Raw genomic sequence first — 20,295 nt, 5'->3', positions numbered from 1 at the left:
CCAGAAATACCAATAGCTGTCACGTGGATTCTGGTAATCTCGTACACTAATGTGCATTCTAGTCCCACAGTTACTACCCAAATTAAACAACTTGCAAACAGAACCTTATACATTTTCATTGAAAGTCTCACCTAGTTTTCTTTCCATTTTTCTGTCAAAATTAATTCTACAGCTTAAGCATTCCTTCATAATGTAGTCCACTAAAGTCTGTATTCACCCTGAATTCTCCTCCCATGAATGTATTCTAATTTATCTACATCCATTTTCAGACCAGAACCAAAACTGCAGACAATCCTACAGAATCAGATTCTCCAGTGAGTTAACTCAGGCATACCTGCTGTCTCAGGTGCACACGCAAAAATTCAACAGCACCATTTTGAAGAAAATGAGGACAGGTCTCCAATGTCCTGGTTCACATGTATCTTTTAACCATTATTACTTATTAAGAATGGATTATCTGCTCGTTATCGGACCGCTGTTTATGAGATTAGCTGTTGCATTTAGTACATTATAGACATTGACTCTTTATAATATTAAAGGTGCTGTAACAATGGGATGTTAAAGTGCTCTGGCACACCTAAAGAATATGAAAGGTGCTAAAATAATTCAAATTCTCTTGTTTTTGTTTCTTTATTATGTCCTTGATTTGTTCCAATTTCTATTTTAATGCCCTCAAAAATTTGCTTGACTAGTAAGCACCTTGTATTCACTATACAGGGGGAGGCAACAATAAGGGGTGGCAATGGCCTAGTGGTATTATCGCTGCACTGTTAACCCAGAGACTCAGATAATGTTCTGGGGACCTGAGTTTAAGGCAGATGGTGGAAGTTGAACCTAAGGATGATCATGAACTCATTGTCAATTGTCATGGAAAAACCTGTCTGGTTCACTAATGTCCTTGACGGAAGGAAACTGCCAGCCATACCTGGCCTGGCCTACATATGACTCTGGACCCACAGCAATGTGGTTGACTCTTAGCTGCCCTCTGGGCAATTAGAGATGGGCAATGAATGCTGCCTAAGTGACGCCCCTCATCCCGTGAGTGAATGAATGAATAAAGAATATGCCTTCACTAATGCACCCTCATTTCTTTTTTTTGATGACTTTTCCCAATTTCTATCTATGGGAAATTTGCAAGAGGTAAGGGGTTAGAAATCATTCTATCAAAGGCATGTTTCTCATAGAAACTGATGAAAATGTTGGATGATAGGATTCATTCTCACAGTTCACTGCATCCACATATGAATGGCCTGCCCAAGCCACACATAACCCCTTGCATCCCCATATTATCGACCACTGTTCCGCACAACATGAATTTTCCATATGGTTAAATGGGCTACGACAACCAGTTCTATGTGAGGATTTCATATACAAGTTGAAGAATTCCTTAACCTAGTCCAAAAGGATGGGAATGCAATGCTGTGTCCATGCAATCAGTGCACATTGCTAGTATATTAATTAAAGTGATACTCAAGGAAGCCATAAACAAATGCAGCATGCTATTATATCATGGTAATCTAGATTCACTGCCATTGTCTGAATCTGTATTCATTGAACTCACGGACTTAGCCACTCCATACAGTTGAGTTTAGCTTTAATGGCACATGTATTCCCACAGAAGTGTGGCCATGTGATCCCCTTTAAAATGAGCTCTAACTAGTGTCTCTGTTAGTGTCAATGAAAAGCACATAGATTAGATTAGATTCCCTACAGTGTGGAAACAGGCCTTTCGGCCCAACAAGTCCACACTGTCCCTTGAAGCATCCCACCCAGTCCCATCCCCCTATAACCCACACCCCTGAACACTATGGGCAATTTAGCATGGCCAATCCACCTAGCCTGCGCATCTTTGGACTGTGGGAAGAAACCGGAGCACCCGGAGGAAACCCACACAGACACAGGGAGAATATGCAAACTCCACACAGACAGACAGTCACCTGAGGCTGGAATCGAACCCGGGTGCCTGGCGCTGTGAGGCTGCAGTGCTAACCACTGAGCCACCGTGCCACCCTAGTCAACTGAATGATCTCAACTCTCCAAATGCTTGCAAATTTCTAAAATATCAGTGATATATTTGATACATTTTGAATCCACAATTTATATTTGCCTTTATTTCAAAGGTAATAAAAATGGGGAGACCTTTAAAAAACCATCCAAGGCTTTATCCAGACCGTAATTGGAAGAATGTGATCAGTTTTGGGAGACTTGTCCAAGGAAGGATATTGGCATAGGAAATAGTCCAGAACAGATTCTTTATGATACTATGTTGGGAGGGACTGTCTTTTGAGGAGAGGTTTAGTCAGTTGGACCTGTCCTGATTGGAGTTTAGAGGTATAGCAGGCTACATTATTGTGACATTCTAGATTTTAAGGGACATGACAGAGTAAATGCAGAGAGTGTTTCCTCTTGTGTGAAACTCTCGACTCAGAGGGAATAATCTCAGAAAAAGGCGTCACTCATTTAAGACCCAGAAGAGGCAAAATTTCTTCTCTCGGAGGAAAGTGAATCTGCCAAATTCTTTATGCAGAGGGCTGTTCAGGCTGGGCCATTAAGTATATTCGAGGCCAAGATAGACAAGTTTTTGATCAGTAGGGGAATGAAGTGTTATGGGGAAAGGGCAGGAAAGATTAGCAGATAAATTATGATTTCGTTGGTAGGGCAGACCGGATAGGCTGAATGGCCTAATTCTGCTCCTACATCATATGGACTAAAAGTTATCAGAATTATTTTTTGTTACTTGTGCTGTTGCTTATTGGTCAAACATCTTTTGTTTAGAAGTAGGCTGATAAATCATTGCTCACTCTCACTGTAATTGTATCATTCCTCTAATCTTTGTTGAAATTAATCGAAACCTACAATTGGCATTGTTACACATAAGGTAGAACTCTTTCAAATGGATATGATGCCATTGAATTCCAAGTTGGAGAATTTTCCAGGGAATCAATTAATAATGCATAACTGGGTGTCTCTATATATTCCGTATAGATAACAAAACAGAATGTGGATGAAGACCACAGGATCTCGGAGCAGAGGTAGACCATTCGGCCCTTCAAGCACGCACTGCAATTCAATACAATCATAACTGATTTTGATTGTGACCTCGACTCCACTTTACTGTCTGTTATCCATAACTCTTTCTTCCCATGTTAATCAAAAATCACCCAAACTTAGCCTTCAATATTCAATATTCAAGAACCCAGGCCAGCTTCCACTGCTCGCTGGAGAAGAGAAATCCACAGACTAATGCCTCCCTGAGAGAAAAATACATGTGCATCTGCAACATAAATGGGAGTTGCCGAATGTTTATAATGTGTTCCTTATAATGTTGTGAATTCTGTCACAAGGAGAAAAATTTTCTCAACATCCATCCTATCAAGTTCCCCTAGGAACTGTGTGTCAATAATGTCATCTTTTAGTCTATAAAAATCCAATGAGCATAGGCATAACCTTTCCACATTTCCCATAAGAAAATCACTTCATTCTATGAATCAGTTGAATGAACCCTCGATGAACTGTTTCTAATGAAATAATATCCTTAAAGAAAAGAACATGTGGCCAGTTCAGGGGTTGCTCATAATGACTTGAATGTGATTCAATATAGATATGAACAAAGCCAGGATTCTCCAAAATGTTGACAGTTATGTGGTAGTCAGCATTAGGGAATCCTTGCCTTGTATCCCCTGCCTCTATTTGTTGATCACATGCTTTGTATTATTTATATTCCTGTTTCCTTCCTTCATCCTGAGCAAACACAATTAATCTAGAACTGTTAATTACTAGCTGATCTTGCAACAATTTTAAATATTGCTTAAGTTGCAACTAGAGTGCTTTGTGTAACATAGGCGACCTACTTTTGAAAGGATAGAACATGAGGAGAAGCAACATCAATTGAGATAACACCAGAGATGGCAAACTACTGACATGAGAAGTGGCTTGAGATGCTGAAAGTAGAAAATACATTGATATAGTAACTAAATTTACTTCTGGTTTTGGAAATTAATAATAAAAGATCATCAATTTAAAATCATTACCAAAAGAGTGAGGAGGTAAAGAGGTATTCTTTAAATCTCAGTTGTTGAAGCGTCAGTTGATTTGTCAAGGTTGAAGCAGAAGCTATAACTTGCTTTGACAAAAATTGAGAGAAGTATTTGAGGCACAAGAAGACAGATTTTTAAGAAGGGTGGAAAAGAGTAACATTACAATAGGGTGGCACGGTGGCTCAGTGGTTAGCACTGCAGCTTCACAGCACCAGGGACCCAGGTTCAATTCCAGCCTTGGGTAACTGCTTGTGTGGAGTTTGCACATTCTCCCCGTGTCTGCGTGGGTTTCCTCCCACAGTCCAAAGATGTGCAGGCTAGCAGGATCGGCCATGCTAAATTGCCCGTAGTGTTCAGGGTTGTGTGGGTCATAGGGGGATGGGCCTGGGTGGGATGATCCAAGGGGCAGTGTGGACTTGTCGGGACAAAGGGCCCGTTTCCACACTGTAGGGAATCTAATCTAATCAAAAAAAAATTAGTTTGAGGCGTTCTGGCAAAAAGCCTGCACAATTAAGATGAACCAAATGGACTTCTGTTTTGTGAACCAATATGGCTCTGTGTCTAATTTACTATTCTCTCAGTCTGTTGTCTTGGTACCTGAAATACTCAGCAATAGAGAAAGAGAACAGAACATGACACATACCCCACACAAAAGCTAAGACTCCAACAATAAAGAAAAACATGAGACAATAATAAAAAATGACATTAGTTTTGCTCAGAGAGAATCTAGATAAAACAGAGTATCTGCTTCTGTATAGATCAAGTCAATAGGGAAAAATGTATTCTATGTTCAATATTCATTAAAATTGTAACCAATTTAAACAAAATTCACTTTTACGTTTGGTACATAGAGTGTATCTTTTTCTCATATCTATCGTGAAAGGTCAGCTTTCGGCAACTTAGTCCATCTAGAATTTCCTGCCTAAGGACTTTGTGGGTCAACCCACAGCAGGAGTACTGCAGCAGTTCAAGGAAACAGTTCACCACAACCTTCTCAAGGGCAAATAGGGATGGGCAAGAAACGCAGGCCCAGCTGGCAACACCCATATCCCACTAGTGAATAAAAGTATAAAAATCTGTAGTTGTGTATTGAGGGAAGTATTTGAAGGACAAGAAAATAGATTTTGGGAGGTACATATAAAAAAGTGTTTCAAAATCAATATGCACAACAAATTTGTAAAAATTATGTCCAATCAAGTTGTCACCTATGGTTAAAATCAATCAGTGAAATTCTGCAGAGCTGTGTTCCTGCAGATGTGAAATGCAAAACTGCACAATGTGCATTGAGTACATTCTATTACATTCTGGGCTTGTACGATGGGAAGGAACAATGATTTATGCAAGCTGTTATAAATTTGTAGAATTTGAGACCGCTATGTAACTTTGAAAATTTCAAACCACAGCATGTTACTGCTTGCGGCTGCAGATTCTGGCTGTGATTGTTGGAAGACAATCACCTCAACCACAGGACATTATTTCAGTATTCCTTGGGGTCATGTCCTCAGCTGAAGCATCTGAAGCATCATTTATGACCTTCTCTCTATCATTATGTCAAAAGTGGGTAGATTCACTGAAGACTTATATTGTTCAGTACCATTCACAACTCCTCCAAAATTGAAGCAGCCTTTTAAATGTTGTAATTGTACCAGCCCCCACCACTTCCTCTGGCAGCTCATTCCATACATGCACCACCCTCTGCATGAAAGTATTGCCACTCAGGTCCATTGTAAATCTTACCCCTCTCATCTTGGACCTCACCCTCTAGTTTTGGACTGCCCCACCCTAAGAAAAAGCTCTTGGCTATTCACCCTATCCATGCCCCTCATGATTTAATAAACATTTATAAAGTCACGCCTCAGCCTCCGATGGTCTAGCCTATTCAGCCTCTCCCTAAAACTCAAACACTCCAGTCCTGGCAACATCCTCGTGTACTTTTTCTGCACCTTCTCAAGTTTAACAACATCTGTCCTGTAGAAGGGTGGTCAGAATTGTACACTATATTCTAAAAGTGGCCTAACAAATTTCCTGTACAGCCGCAACATGACATCCCAACTCCTGTATGCAATGTTCTGAACAATAAAGGCAAGCATGACAAATACCTTCTTCACTATCCTGCCTACCTGCAACTCCACTTTCAAGGAGTTATTGCACCTGCACTCTTAGGTCTCTTTGTTCAACAGTACACCCCTGGACTTATTCATTAACTGCATAAATCCTGCCCTGATTTGTTGTACAAAATACGACACCTCACATTTATCCAATTTAAATTCCTCAGCTCATCGGCCCATCAGATCAAGATCCTGTTGCATTCTGAGATAATCATCTTCACTGTCCACTGCACCACGGAACCCTCTTCCAGAGCTCACTACTTTTTCTCCAAGTTGCTTAGCTTCCACATCCTTTTCCGTTGTAAATACTGACATGAAATATTCATTTAATATCTCATCCATCTCCTGTCGTTCCATGCAGACACCCACATTGATCTGATTCTGAGGCCTGATTCTCTCCCTAGTTAGTCTTTTGTCCCTTATGTATTTATCGAATCTCTTCAGATCCTCCTTAACTCAACTTACCAAAACTATCTCATGTGCCCTTTCTGTCCTCCTGATTTCTCTCTGAAGTATACTCCTGCTGCCCTTATACTCTTCTAGGGATTCACTTGCTCCCAGCTGACCATACTTTTTTTTTGACCAGAGCTTCAAATTCTCTACTCATCCAGCATTGCCTTCCCTACCAGCCTTGCCCTTCACACTAACAGGTACGTATCATCTCTCAGCTCTCATTATATGATTTTTAAAGGCCTTTTACTGCCAAACCATCCCTTTAAATGCAAACAGCCTCCCCTAATTAACTTTTCAAAGTTCCTGTCTAATTTCTCCAAGACATTCAATAGCATTCCAATTGCAATAGGTTTAGGGTAGGGCTAATAACTCACCATCAATATTCTATGATGTTACCACTGATCAGAAACTTAAATAGCTCTGCCACTTAAATAATGTGGGCATTAGGCCAGATCAGAAAGACTTCTGTTGAAACGAACTTATCTCCTGCCCACCCAAAATCTAGTTACTGTCTACAAAGTGCAAATCAAGAGAGTGATGGAATAATCTCCACACACTGGAATGTGCAGCTTCAATAACACCTAGACACCTTCACATCATGCAAGGCCAAGAATCCCATTCAATCAACATCTTATTCTTCATCTAACACATTCCCTCCCAACCAGTGCATAATCACACTTAGTACAACATGTACTGCAGCCATTCACCAAGGCTTGTTCAATAGCACCTTTTTAACCCAAGACTTCTACAATCTAAGTGGACAAGGAAAACGGTCTCATGGGAACATCATCGTTTGGAAGTTTCCCACCGAGCCATATGCCATCCTGAAACTACGTTAGCATTCCTTCACAACTGTTGGGTCAAAATCACGCGTTTCCTTCATGATCGTTTTGGTGTAGAGTGCAGCAATGTGGGTGAGCAGCAGTGCTTCAATATTGTGGCTTACTGTCAGTTTCTGAAGGTCAATGAGGGATGGATCATAAGGACTGGCCTTGCCAGTGGTGCTCATACCTCAGGGGTGAATAAAATAAATAAACCCATGTGAGAAGAAATTCTGTTTACTTATTGATAACAATGCTGATTTAAATTCCATAGGGTTTCTCCCAACCTCCTAATGTTACACGGGGTGATGACCAGTAGAACTCGCGGAGAAATGGCATGTGTTCTTATTCAGCTATTTCATAATGTTCCTGTGGTAACTTCATCAATCTTCCACCAAGGTTACACCATCTCTGAGGGAAAACCAGGCCAAAATATAAATATGCTGATAAAAATTACTGCTGTTGGTATTGCTAGCTAAACCCAGAATATGTTCTGAAAAGAAATCTTCCTGAGCAATACACTGACAGAAGCAGGAATTGTTAACTCAGAGTAAAATCTTAGAAACATCATTTGTCTGTATCAACCTCTTGCAGTCCTTGAAATTTGTTGTTCTGTGTTTAAACAGCACATGTAGTATTACTCTCCAATGGTTATACACACAACAGGACTAACCTTCAACAGTTGTGGAAGAACTTCTGTTTCCAATATCATTCTGACAAATATATCCCAATTTCAGAGAACAAGCTTTGTTTTCCCACTTGGCTCCCATTAAAGGATTCATAACCACACATGCATGCTCCGGTTCAGATGATGGATGTCCTTGAGTTCACAAAGAAAGAAAAACAAAGTGATATCACCATCAACAAGCTTGCATATAACTCAAACATAGATGGGAATGCAAGTGGAAAGGACAACACCAAGATCCTATAGACAGATATGGATTGGTTAAATGAGTGGGCAAAAATTCAGCAAATGGAGTGTCATGTGGAAAAATGAGCTTGTTTACTTAAGTGGGAAGAAAAGAGGAGACAAATATTATTTAAATTGGGAAAAGAATGCAGCAAGCTGCTGTACAGTGGGATAAGAGGCATGAATTACATAAAGTTTGCATTTAACTTTACTGAGCTGTGGGGAAAGAAAATTAATATCAGCATATATCTCAGAGGATTTAATGACCAGGAAGTCTTCCTGAAATTATTCATGGCATTAGGAACTTTCACCAACTTGGGATCAATTAGAGCCACTTATGAGGAAAGTGAGATTCTGTTAACCAATTCCCATCCTTGCCTCTGACCTCCCTCTTCCGATGGCCTCCAACTTCAGAAGAAAAATGAAAATAAACATACTTTCTTGACTAACGAAAACAAAGTTTTTGGGTCCCGTGACCTGTCCTCAATTCTGAGAAAGGGTCACTGTACCCGAAACATTAACTCTGTTTTCTCCTCCACAGATGCTGCCAGACCTGTTGAGCTTTTCCAGCAATTTTGTTTTTGTTCTTGATTTACAGCATCCGCAGTTCTTTTGGTTTTTATACTTTCTTGACTGGTGGACTTTAAGACCCAGACGTCTGAAAGGCACACAGCTTCCCGTGGATACTTGAGCTGACTTCCAGAAATGAGCTGAGTAATAAGTCAATTTTTTAACAACAGCCCATGCGTACAAAATTAATTTTTCAGAGCTGTTCTGTTGTTTGTCAAATGTCATTGATCTCAGCACTGTCAAAACCATGATTGGACAAGCTGTTACTTTTAATGAATTTTAAGAGCAATATGGGATGGGCATGTGAAGATTTGTACTGATTTCACTGAGTTGCAGGTTTGAGCAAGGGTACAGTGTACAGCAACCTCTATCTTAACCATGAGTGACAGATCAAAACTTCAGGACTTCCACATTTTTCTGTGCATGTTCAACTTCCTGAAGTTGTGTTCTGTTTCAGCGGAATGATGATGGTAAATGGTAATAATTTATCACAATCCCCAAACCTACCCAACCTTAAAATTCACTTACCCTTATGTTCAAATTTTACTGTACATTGCTTGCCAAGAGCTCTGAAATATCAACTTACCTGGTTCTCTACAAATCCAAACCAAGAGTTGACACCCAATTATATGAAGCACAAATCTATTGATACTCAATGTGCTTGTAACACTTATGAGCCGAGGAATTCTAGGGCACAGGCAATCTGCTCAAGAATTCCTTATCATTTTGATTTCTGTTTCTTTTCACACTGTAAAGTTCCCATTACTTACCAGGAGCCCAGTTCAAGTATCTGAAGGGCCTTTGATCACTCCATTGCCACCCTCTATCAAGATCCAGGCTATTTAGTCCTATCCAAAGTGATGTGCCAATATTATTCATTAGTCCTAAATAAAAGATAAACACATTGCAGAGAATGATTACTCATATCATCATCCTATCTCACGTTTTGGGACAACTGACTTCCTGGAACAAGGTGAGGGTCTACAGACAGCAAGAATCTTAGCCATAGTAGGGCCATTGGCAGCCTAAGGAAGAAATGACAGATATTAGTGTTACAGTGAAATTGAATACATTCTGATAACTAACAACATGGATATGTGTGTGATGAAGTTTCTAACCTCCAGACAAAGCTGAAAACCGGAAATAACAAATGTGTGCACAAACTGTTAGAGTGATAGACAAAGCGTTGATCTTAACTCATAGAATTGCCAAGGAAAACAACAATTAGTATTAATTAAACCAAAGCTAAGAAGAAATGGCACACAGAAGAATGAGAATGACAACACCCAAGCTTAAGAAGACAGGAGATACAGAAAATGCAGGCAGTCAATGAAAGTAAGGTACAACACTAGCTTCCTTTTATATTGTCTAAGAAACTCATATCAACAGCGTTCCAATAAGTGAGGTTACAGGCCATTCAGCTTAAAGGTTGGCTGGAAGCAATATCATAAACAAAACTTGCTGCCAAAATTTTAAAGAAGGTGGTGACATCAATATTGGGACATTTGAGTATTTAGCATTGCCAATGACCAGGATTGGATACAGAAAATCACAGAATGATTATAAAACAAAAGGAAGTCATTAAGCCCATTCTGTACAGGCTTTCCAAAGGTGCAATTCACTCAGTGTCACCGCCTAATTTTCTCCCCTAGGACGCGCAAGTTCTTCCTTTTAAAATGACGACCCAATTTCCCTTTGAGTGTCTTTATTGAAGCTACAACCATCACACTCTTAAGGTAATGCCTTCCAGATCCTTACCATTCACGATGTGAAAAAGCTTTTTCTATGTTGCCATTATTTCAGTGATCCCTTGTTCTTAATTCTTCCACCAATTGTTGTAGCTTCTCCTATCTACTGTCTTTGGACTCCACATGGTTTTGAATACCTCTATCCAATCTCCTCTCAAGTTCTTTTCTCCAAGGAAATATCCCCCAACTTCTCCAATTTACTGATGTAACTTGAGTTCTTTTTCCTTTGAACCATTCCAGTGTATCTATCCTGCACTCTCTCCAGTTCCTTCATAGCCTCCCTCAAACATGATGCAGTACCCTAAGTGCCACTTGTCTATTCCACTAACTTGTCAATGTATTTTTGAAGTTTCTATATGATTCGCCTTACAGTAAACAATACTTCCACGTTTTAGACTGAAAGCAAATTTTGAAATTGTGCCCTGTACGTCAGGGTCTAGGTCTTTAACCTATATTAGACACAGTAAAGGACATAACGCCAACTGCTAGGGAGCTCAACTATAAAGTTTTGTCCAACCCAAAAAAAAGCCATTAACTATTAACTGCTTGTTCCCCATCATACTGCCAATTTTATGTTCATGTTGCTAATCTTTCTTTATTCCATGAGGCCTGTCTTTGTTCACAGATCAGTTGTGTGGAAATTTATCAAATGTCTTTGATAAATCCATGTACACTGCATTAACAGCATTCTTCTCAATCAAGAGCACTAGCCTGAATATTATTTAGCAATAAAGTGGTTTTGGCATTCTTTAATCTCAATACTGTGCACAAGTTATTAACCATAAAATATGCAATTCATAATACCCATGTCTTGACACCAAAGGATACAAGCTAAACAGATGAATTTCGTAGTGAAACTTCATTGGCTGTAAAACAATATGATACTCCTAGATTCATAAAAGGAACTGTATAAATACATATTCTTCCTTTTATTAAAGAAATTTTCACACACTATTCGTAAGGAATTAAGAAAACATATTCAAAAATTATCGTTAGATATTTGTCAATTAAATATAATTAAATGAACATGTAATTGGGCTCCTCATGCCAATAGCCAGCCTGAGACACACAAGGTACATTTTAAGTCAAAGTACTTGCTTGGACAGGGGAGAGAGTAACTAGTTAGAAATTGAAATGGGCTTTATTCTGAGCTTATTGTAATCAAGCTATGATATTAGCATCTCCAACAAGCACAAGCCCAATCTACTCAAACACTGCTCAAAAGACATTGTCCTCTACCTGGTATCAATCCAGTGAACCCTGTCTGGACTGTCTCCAATGCAGTATATCTTTCCTTATATAAGGGGCCCAATATTGTTCACAGTATTCCAGCTGCAGTCCAACTAGTGTCTTGTACATTTTACGAAGCCCTCCCTATTTTTAAACTTATTCCCTTTGAAATCAATGTGGGCATAACTTGTAAAACTTTCAAGTGGTATCCCTTGCAGATTCATTCATTCTTCACTCTCTGTAGATACTTCGTATCCCCTGTATAAACAGCTGATGTTTGATGCTAATAAATGTCTCCACTTCATAGCATCTTAACCTCACAGTCAGTGTCTATGAATCCATCCCCCCGCCTTCACCTAATCTTTTTTCACACTCAGAATTCCTTACTTATTTTCTTCAAAGGAGAAAATAATGCAGGACTCCCAGCTGAGAACTGGGATTAATAGATATCTTCTCTGATATTTATTGCAGCTACATTTCACTCAGAAGCAAGAAAAATAGTAGAGAGACAGGAAGGTTTCGGGAGGGAACCTCAAAACTCAGGGTACAGGCAGTGGAAGACATGGATATCAAGGATAGCTCAATTAAAATTGGGGATGAACTTGAAGCCAGAATTGGATGATGTGCAGATATCTCAGAGAATTGTGGAGTGGAGGAGATAGGGAGGACAAAAAACATGGAGGGATTCGAAAACAAAGATGAGAATTTAAAAGTCATGACTTGTCCACCCAGGTATCAATTTAGCCAGTGAGTGCAGGGGGTGATAGGTGATGAAGACTTTATGAAAGTTAAAATACTACCAGCAGAGTACGGGTGAGTTCCAGTTAACAGAGGGTAGAATGTGAAGAGCTAGCCAAAATTGTGTTGCAACAGTCAAGTTTAAAAACTTAGAATGTAGAAACATAGAAAACGGGAGCAGGAATAGGCCATTCAAAGCATCAAGTCTTATGATGATGGTTGATCCTCTATCTCAACGCCAAATCCTCGACACTGTTAGTGTCTGGAAAATCTTTTTATTTTGGCTACATATGTATAATGACCTAGCCTCTACAGTCTGGTGTGACAAATTCCACAAGTTCACCACCCTCCGAGTGAAGAAATTTCTCTTCGTCTCAGCCCTACATGATCTACTCCATTTCCTGAGTCAATAACCCCTTGTGCTGAGCCTCATGGCCAGGGAAAACTTTATCACAGCAGCCAGTCTGTCTGGCTCTGTTGGAATTTTATAATTTTCATGAGACTCCCTCCCATTTTTTTCATTCTAGCAAATAACGACCCAGTTGACCCACTATTGCTTACATAACCATATGCAATCCCAGCAATTATTCTCGTGAACTTTTGTTGCACTCTTTCCATGGCAAACAGACATGGTAGTGCCTTGGACGAAAACTTTAGAAGGAAATAAATTGGGATAGGGGTGGAATACACAATTTTCCCTGCTTCCTAACTTATTTCCAGCTACAAACGTGAATGCATTCCTGAATCCAAGTCATTAATAGCTACGGTGAAAGTTGAGGCCCAAATGCAAGTGAAAATGAACCATTACCTGGTTACATGCCACTAATTGCATGTGTCATATATGCATTATCTCCTAACTCTGAACCTGTTATCAAATGATGTACATGATTAAGTTCACATCCGTATGCTTTCAGTTTTGCTACTAGTCTCTTGTATGAAACTTTGACCTGTGTCTATTTGGGATCCATAGAGGTAAACATGCATAGCCACAAATTCCTCAGAAATTCAACTCAAATGTGTTCTAAACATCCTATTGATGCTGCCTTTCTTTGCAGAGCTCAAACTTGTCTGGTATGTTTAATCTACTGGATGCAATTCAGCAACTGGCTGAGGTTAGAATAATAACAGTTGTCTCATCAACAATCCTTACTACTTGATAACTAGAAATAAAAGTTTCACCTTCATTTCCCACATTTTCTGAATCTCATTTAAATTAAATAATTGCCTTAAACACATATATAGTCACAGTTCAAACAGCAAACAGCACTGAAACATATACCTAAAATATAGACATTGTAAAAATTTTCAAGAATGTGGTTGTTGCAAATTAATACTTTGAGACTATTCTTGCAGCAAAAAATCAATAAAATTAATAACTTGCTAGTCAGGGTCATGGCATCTTTGTTTTGCTTGAGAATAACATTTTTAAAACATTTTTATCGAATGATTTGTTACCTGTAAGGTATGTCTGTGTATGCAGCTCTGTCACACTCAGTAAGTCTGAATTCTGTTGCTGACAACTTCTTCTTGCTTCATGCCACGTTAGAGCTGAATTATAGTTGATTTGGTAGCAGGTGCCTGTTAAGGGATCTTTATTCCATAAAATACCACACCTACTAGCTGTAAAAACAGACAAGTTTTACTGTTAAATCTGCATATCCCTGGAAGGTATTTAATTTATGTGTAAAGTAAAAGAAAGTCTTCTTCTTCTGGTATATACATAAGCATGTACACTTAAATGCATCCACAGTTAGCTAAATATTAAGTTCATGTATTCAAAATCATTATTTATTGTCAGTCCAGCATGCTCATAAAAATTTTATGTTGTCGGTGGGGGTGGTTGGAAGTTGTAAGGTTTTATTAAATATTTCCTCCTGAAAAGAATGAGAATATGATTGAAAATTACAAAAATGGAGCTTACCTAAATAAAAACATTACTTCCAGTGCAATGTGCCACAAGCAATCAAACATAAGACATTGGGTTGATACTTCCTGTACTTTGATTAGAGAGTCAAGACACTTCAGTTAAAACATAAAATGATCCAACTACCATCATCTTAAATATTCCTCCTTGAAGCACTTGAGCCTTCTATAAAAGACTTTGCAGCAACTCACTAAGGCTTCTCCAGCAGCATTGTCTAAACCCATGACATAGACCACCCAAATCTTCAAGAGTAGCTGAGAACACCACGGCCTGCATGCTGCCCTTCAAGACATACGGCATTCTAAGTTGCAAGTATATCAGCATTCCTTCACTGTCACTGGGTCAAAGTCTTGGGGCTTCATTCCTAACAGTCTTCATGCTCTCTGGGTCAAAGGCAGAGTTGTGAGTGCATGTAATAGTTTACCAGTGGTATTCGTGGAAGCGGAGTCATTAGTGACATTTAAGCGACTGCAGGACATGCACATGGACAGCAGTGAATTGAGGGGAATGTAGGTTAGGTTATTTCATTTTTGGATTAGGAATATTTCACGGCACAACATCGTGGGCCGAAGGGCCTGTACTGTGCTGTACTTTTCTATGTTCTATGTTCTATGTTCTAACTCCCTCCCCAACAGCATTATGAATGTAGACCGTGTAGAGATTGCAGTAATTCAATAAGATCCAGTACTAGCATTCTGTGAGGATTAAGGACAGACAACAATATACAGCCTTTGCCAGTAAAGTCACATACTCCATGAGTGAACAAAAAAAAACATGGATGACAGAAATGCTTTGTCAAAATCTTGCACAAAATGAGAAATGAGCTGAGTGGCATGATCTTTAAAAGCATCACTCATACTTGTATATATCACGTGAAACAAATGAATTAGAATTTCTTAAGATGTTGACAGGAACAGATGATGAGCAGGTATTAATTTGAGAATTTCATTATGCCAGAGAAAATAATTTTAGTAGTGAGTCTCTGAATGAAACTTTTCAGCAATAATAGGCCTTAATTACAAGGCATAAGGAACGGACAGTCACAAATCATAATTACACTCTGCTGTGGCAGGATGGGTAGATGATTTGCACCAGGTCTCTGCTATTTTCTATGGTGTACAACAGCTAGCCCAAGACCATCCTTCACTTTTCAGCCTCATTTCCTGGAGGGAAAGGCCTGTCTCTGTTCAGTACCTTGCCCCACCATCACTGTTTCCTGCCAAAAACAATAGCTAGACATATTATGCTTGTGCTAAAAATTAGTATACATTTATAAATCAGTATACAGTTTATCTTGACAGTGTCTTAGTTGTTTCAAACGCAAGCAAGGAACAATACTGTATAAAATGCAGATTTTCCTCTACTTCAAAGAAGAAAATCATACAAATAGAGGCTAAAGACATGTAGGATATGTTTGTGAAAATATGAATGGAGTCCTTTCCTCTTCCTGTCTCCAAACAACTAAAACTGCTCTGATCCTTAAATGGGAGGAAAGCTGTGCCAAAGATTAAGAAAGAAGAGAAACTGCATTTTCTTGGGGTAACTTGTAAAGTGCTAAGTGTTATAAACAGGAAAATAAAGGGATTGCAATATGCAATTAGCAATCAGGATGAAACAAAACATGAAACAAGTGAACAAAAGAATAATGCATGTTTGCAGTTTTAAAAACTGTTAATCTTAACCACTGTAACATTGCATAGACAAATTCCAAAATACTTCCACAGCAAAACAATTTTAATTCATTAATTGCAATGCATTACATCGTACAAAATTAGTAATATGAGCTGAGTATTGAATACAAAATGACTAAATGGTAAAACAAAATTGCTATCCACGTTTTTGAGCTGCAGCAGATATTTTTCACTTTCGGAAACAAGGGCTTTTTCTGAAAACTAACGTTCACTCCCCAGAAACTCAAGTATGGATCGCAGAAAGAGCCTCTTCACTGGTCAACAAAACCAATAAAGTTTACCTTTTTTATATATAGTTGGCTAGAACATGGGAAAGAGAATCATATGGAACCTGTATTTTGAAAGCCACAAGTATCCAAATGTAATGAATGCCACCATTTTTGTAGTTCAATGGCAGAATCTTATGGGTTCCTGAGTGACACGGTCTATGGTGAGATTTGTGGCAGAATCAGACCCGATATCCAGCAAGGCCCATTTCAACATTAGGAGCAACTCACTGCATCTTTTATGCATTTGTGAGCAGTGAGGTGAGTTCCTCGCTAAGTAGGACAAGTTGTCGATTACGGGAGACAATAGCTTGCTAAATGACATATAAACAATGCAATTCCCCTCATTAATATTCAGTTTGCTATCTTATCAAATTCATCAAGCAAGCTCGACTTTGAGAATTCTCGACATGAAATTGAGAGCACGTGCCTAGTGACTTTGGCTCACTATTGCTTGTGAACAGTCTACAAATTGTTTAGCCTTTCCGGAGAAGATCTATGGCTACCAGCTGTGCGCAGGCCTCTACCACAAATATTGGCATCCAATGTTTGTCAACTTCTCACAACCAACATGGCATTTCTCAGATGCAAACACTTATATGTAAACTCTGGTATATTTTGAATACATGACATGTGTCTGTGTGTATGACCACAGCTGGCATGGCCACCTCCTATGTCAGAGGTTATGAGGAAAAGTGGATAGCTTCATGCTCATGTAAACAGGCAGATTGAGGACCTGGGGAAGGACGAAGCCTATGCAGTTCACAGCAAAGGCTACCATGAGGTACATTTGGATATTTATGGTCATACCAACAAGTAGCAGCAAAGGCTGAAGCTGCTGGCTGAGGAGCGCTCACTGTTGCCTTCCACCACGCTGGAATGCAACATTACACAATGGGATGGGAAAAGGCTATGACCATGCCTGGAGTGCGCAGCGTGTCTCAAACGGTGAAGGAGGAGGCTACAAGACCCATCAATGTGAAGACTTTTAAAGAGAAACTGCATTAGACACAAACCTATGCACTGTGTTGGTCACAGAACTGCATGTTCCCTAATTCCAGGTGATCCTAATGCATTGGCTCCTTTTGCACTGCACATGCCCCACACGTCATTGATCACCTCATTCATACCAACACTTTTGACGACGGAGGTCAGCAAAAAAAAGTGATATTTTAGAATGAGAGACAATAATGTCAGTAGATCTTGTAGCTCTAGATATATTTTGTTTTTCAAGCTTCCACATGCTGCAACAGGCTCTCAACACAGAAATCAATCCATTGTGCATACTTTGTGGATGTGGAATTGGACATCATGCACCCACAATTACAATCACATGTACACAGATGTAGAACAAACATATTCAAAGTCATGCATGTGTGGTACTTGTCATCTGTGCCACCAAAGTGCTCTCTAAAGGCCTGGTTTTACTTTCTCACCTGCCCACTGTGTTTCAATGCAATCTCTGGTCCTGTAGCTGAGGTGGAGGGAGCTGCTTGGCAATGGTGCCCATTCGCCTGAGAGGTTTGGTCAGGTGACCCCTCATGTGCTCATGTCTGACTGGGCCAGGTATGCTGACGGTCTTCTTCCAGAGGCAAATGAAAATTAGATTAGATTCCCAACAGTGTGGAAACAGGCCCTTCAGCCCAACAAGTCCACACTGCCCCTTGGAGCATCCCAGCCAGACCCATCCCCCTATAACCCACACACCCCTGAACACTACGGGGAATTTAACATAGCCGATCCACCTAGCCTGCACATCTTAGGACTGTGGGAGGAAACCGGAGCACGCAGACGCGGGAAGAATATGCAAACTCTGCACAGATGGTTACCCGAGCCTGGAATCAAACCCGGGTCCCTGGCGCTGTGAGGCTGCAGTGCTAACCACTTAGCCACCGTGCCACCCACAAATTGTCTTACTAAATTATTATTTACTATTAAGACCCCATCAGGTAGAATTAAGGCTGATGTGTTTAGTAATGTGCACTTGTGATTGCCAATTAGTGTAATTGAATCAAATAGGAGATCTTTCCGGCTTTTATTGAACACTTAAATTGGAAAAATTGCTTTTGAACAAATTTGCAGTTGACCGGTTCATTTAGTCCCTAAGCTGGCCGTAAGTGAAAAAATTCAACGAATCATCAGCGTTAACTTCCACAAACACTTGGTTGGAAGCACAATAGCACTGATGAGATTTAAATCTGGAGATGGTGCACTTCTAAATCAGTTTCAGTGCTTCGGGTAACAACTTTATCTTTACGAACACATCGCAAGTGGAGCTTCCTGCCTGATCTACTCCAGTAAGTGCTAATCCATCAGCTTCTGGGAAATTCTAGATAGCTGTGAGCCTGTTGCTGCTTGGAATATTTTGCAAGCACACTATGTCAGAAGGACAAGCTCACCAATTCCAAAGTAACAGTGCAGAATATACTGAAAACACTCTTTGTAACTTACAGTAAACAAAGTTTGGAAAGTCAGATGATATAGGACGGAAAAGCTCTTTGCACTTGTCATCGACTCCATCACTATTAAATCTGGCTAAACACAATTTTGTTGTTACAATCCATTACTGGCTATGGGCTCATTAAGGCGACATGGCAAGTTGGCTACATAAACATTCCATTAATTATTTTAGTTCTTATCAATGACTGCTAAAGGAAGACCATCCTGAATCTTTGGGAAAACATATAGCATCAGCAATTTAACTTACTCAAGTAAGCAATTAAAACAGCTGTTTCGCAAAATAAAATTTTGTTTACACAAAAATAAATGATTCAAAACAGCAGACCTCAAAAAACTGTCTGCACAAACCGATAACAATCTGAACACTAAATCAAATGACAGAGCAATTTCATTTTATCCCAATTTTATGCAATTATGCATACATTATGGGTTGAAGACAATAATGGCCCTATAAGGATCAATGTAGTATTAGATTCAACGTCAGTTTCCAACTCCATTATTGGAAGAAAATTAGTAAACTAAAGATCCATTGACAAATGGTCAGCAGCTGTCCACAAATTTGCTAAATTAATTCATTTGAAACAGAAGACAGCTTTCAGATGCATCTGTTAATCCAAGTTTAGTCCCTTGAGAAGGTGACTAAGAAGGTAGATGAGGGTAAAGCCGTTGATGTGGTGTATATGGATTTCAGTAAAGCATTTGTTAAGGTTCCCCATGGTAGGTTATTGCAGAAAATTCGGAGGCACGGGATTGAGGGTGGTTTAGCTGTTTAGATCAGAAATTGGTTAGCTGGAAGAAGACAGAGGGTGGTGGTTGATGGGAAATGTTCATCCTGGAGTTCAGTTACTAGCGGTGTACTGCAAGGATCTGTTTTGGGGCCACTGCTGTTTGTCATTTTTATAACTGACATGGATGAGGGCGTAGAAGGATGAGTTAGTAAATTTGCGGATGACATTAAAGTCGGTGAAGTTGTGGATAGTGCAGAAGGATGTCGCAGGTTACACAGGGACATAGATTAGCTGCAGAGCTAGGCTGATAGGTGGCAAATGGAGTTTAATGCGGAAAAGTGTGAGGTGATTCACTTTGGAAGGAGTAACAGGAATACAGAGTACTGGGCTAATGGTAAGATTCTTCGAGGTGTGGACGAGCAGAGGAATCTCAGTGTCCACGTGCATAGATGCCTGAAAGTTGCCACCCAAGTTGATAGGGTTGTTAGAAGGCGTATGGTGTGTTAGATTTTATTGGGAGAAGGATTGAATTTTGGAGCCATGAGGTCATGTTGCAGCTAAACAAAACTCTGGTGTGGCCTCACTTGGAGTATTGCTTACAGCTCTGGTCG

General features: G+C 39.6%; 1 protein-coding gene across 1 annotated transcript in view; it reads right to left on the bottom strand.

Annotated features, from left to right (window-relative positions):
• Positions 1–20,295, bottom strand: part of mrc1a (mannose receptor, C type 1a) — a 137,214-nt gene that overhangs the window by 91,205 nt on the left and 25,714 nt on the right. The window contains exons 4-6 of the mRNA XM_059638721.1: positions 14,071–14,235; positions 9,670–9,783; positions 8,093–8,239 (exon numbers count right to left, since the gene is read on the bottom strand). Of these exons, the coding sequence (XP_059494704.1) occupies positions 8,093–8,239; positions 9,670–9,783; positions 14,071–14,235 (426 nt within the window). The remainder of the gene's footprint in view (positions 1–8,092; positions 8,240–9,669; positions 9,784–14,070; positions 14,236–20,295) is intronic.

This window comes from Stegostoma tigrinum, chromosome 2 (genome assembly GCF_030684315.1).
Source record: "Stegostoma tigrinum isolate sSteTig4 chromosome 2, sSteTig4.hap1, whole genome shotgun sequence".
Lineage (NCBI taxonomy): Eukaryota > Metazoa > Chordata > Chondrichthyes > Orectolobiformes > Stegostomatidae > Stegostoma > Stegostoma tigrinum.
Note: the sequence above shows the minus strand (reverse complement) of the source record. Positions and strands in the feature narration are given on the sequence as shown.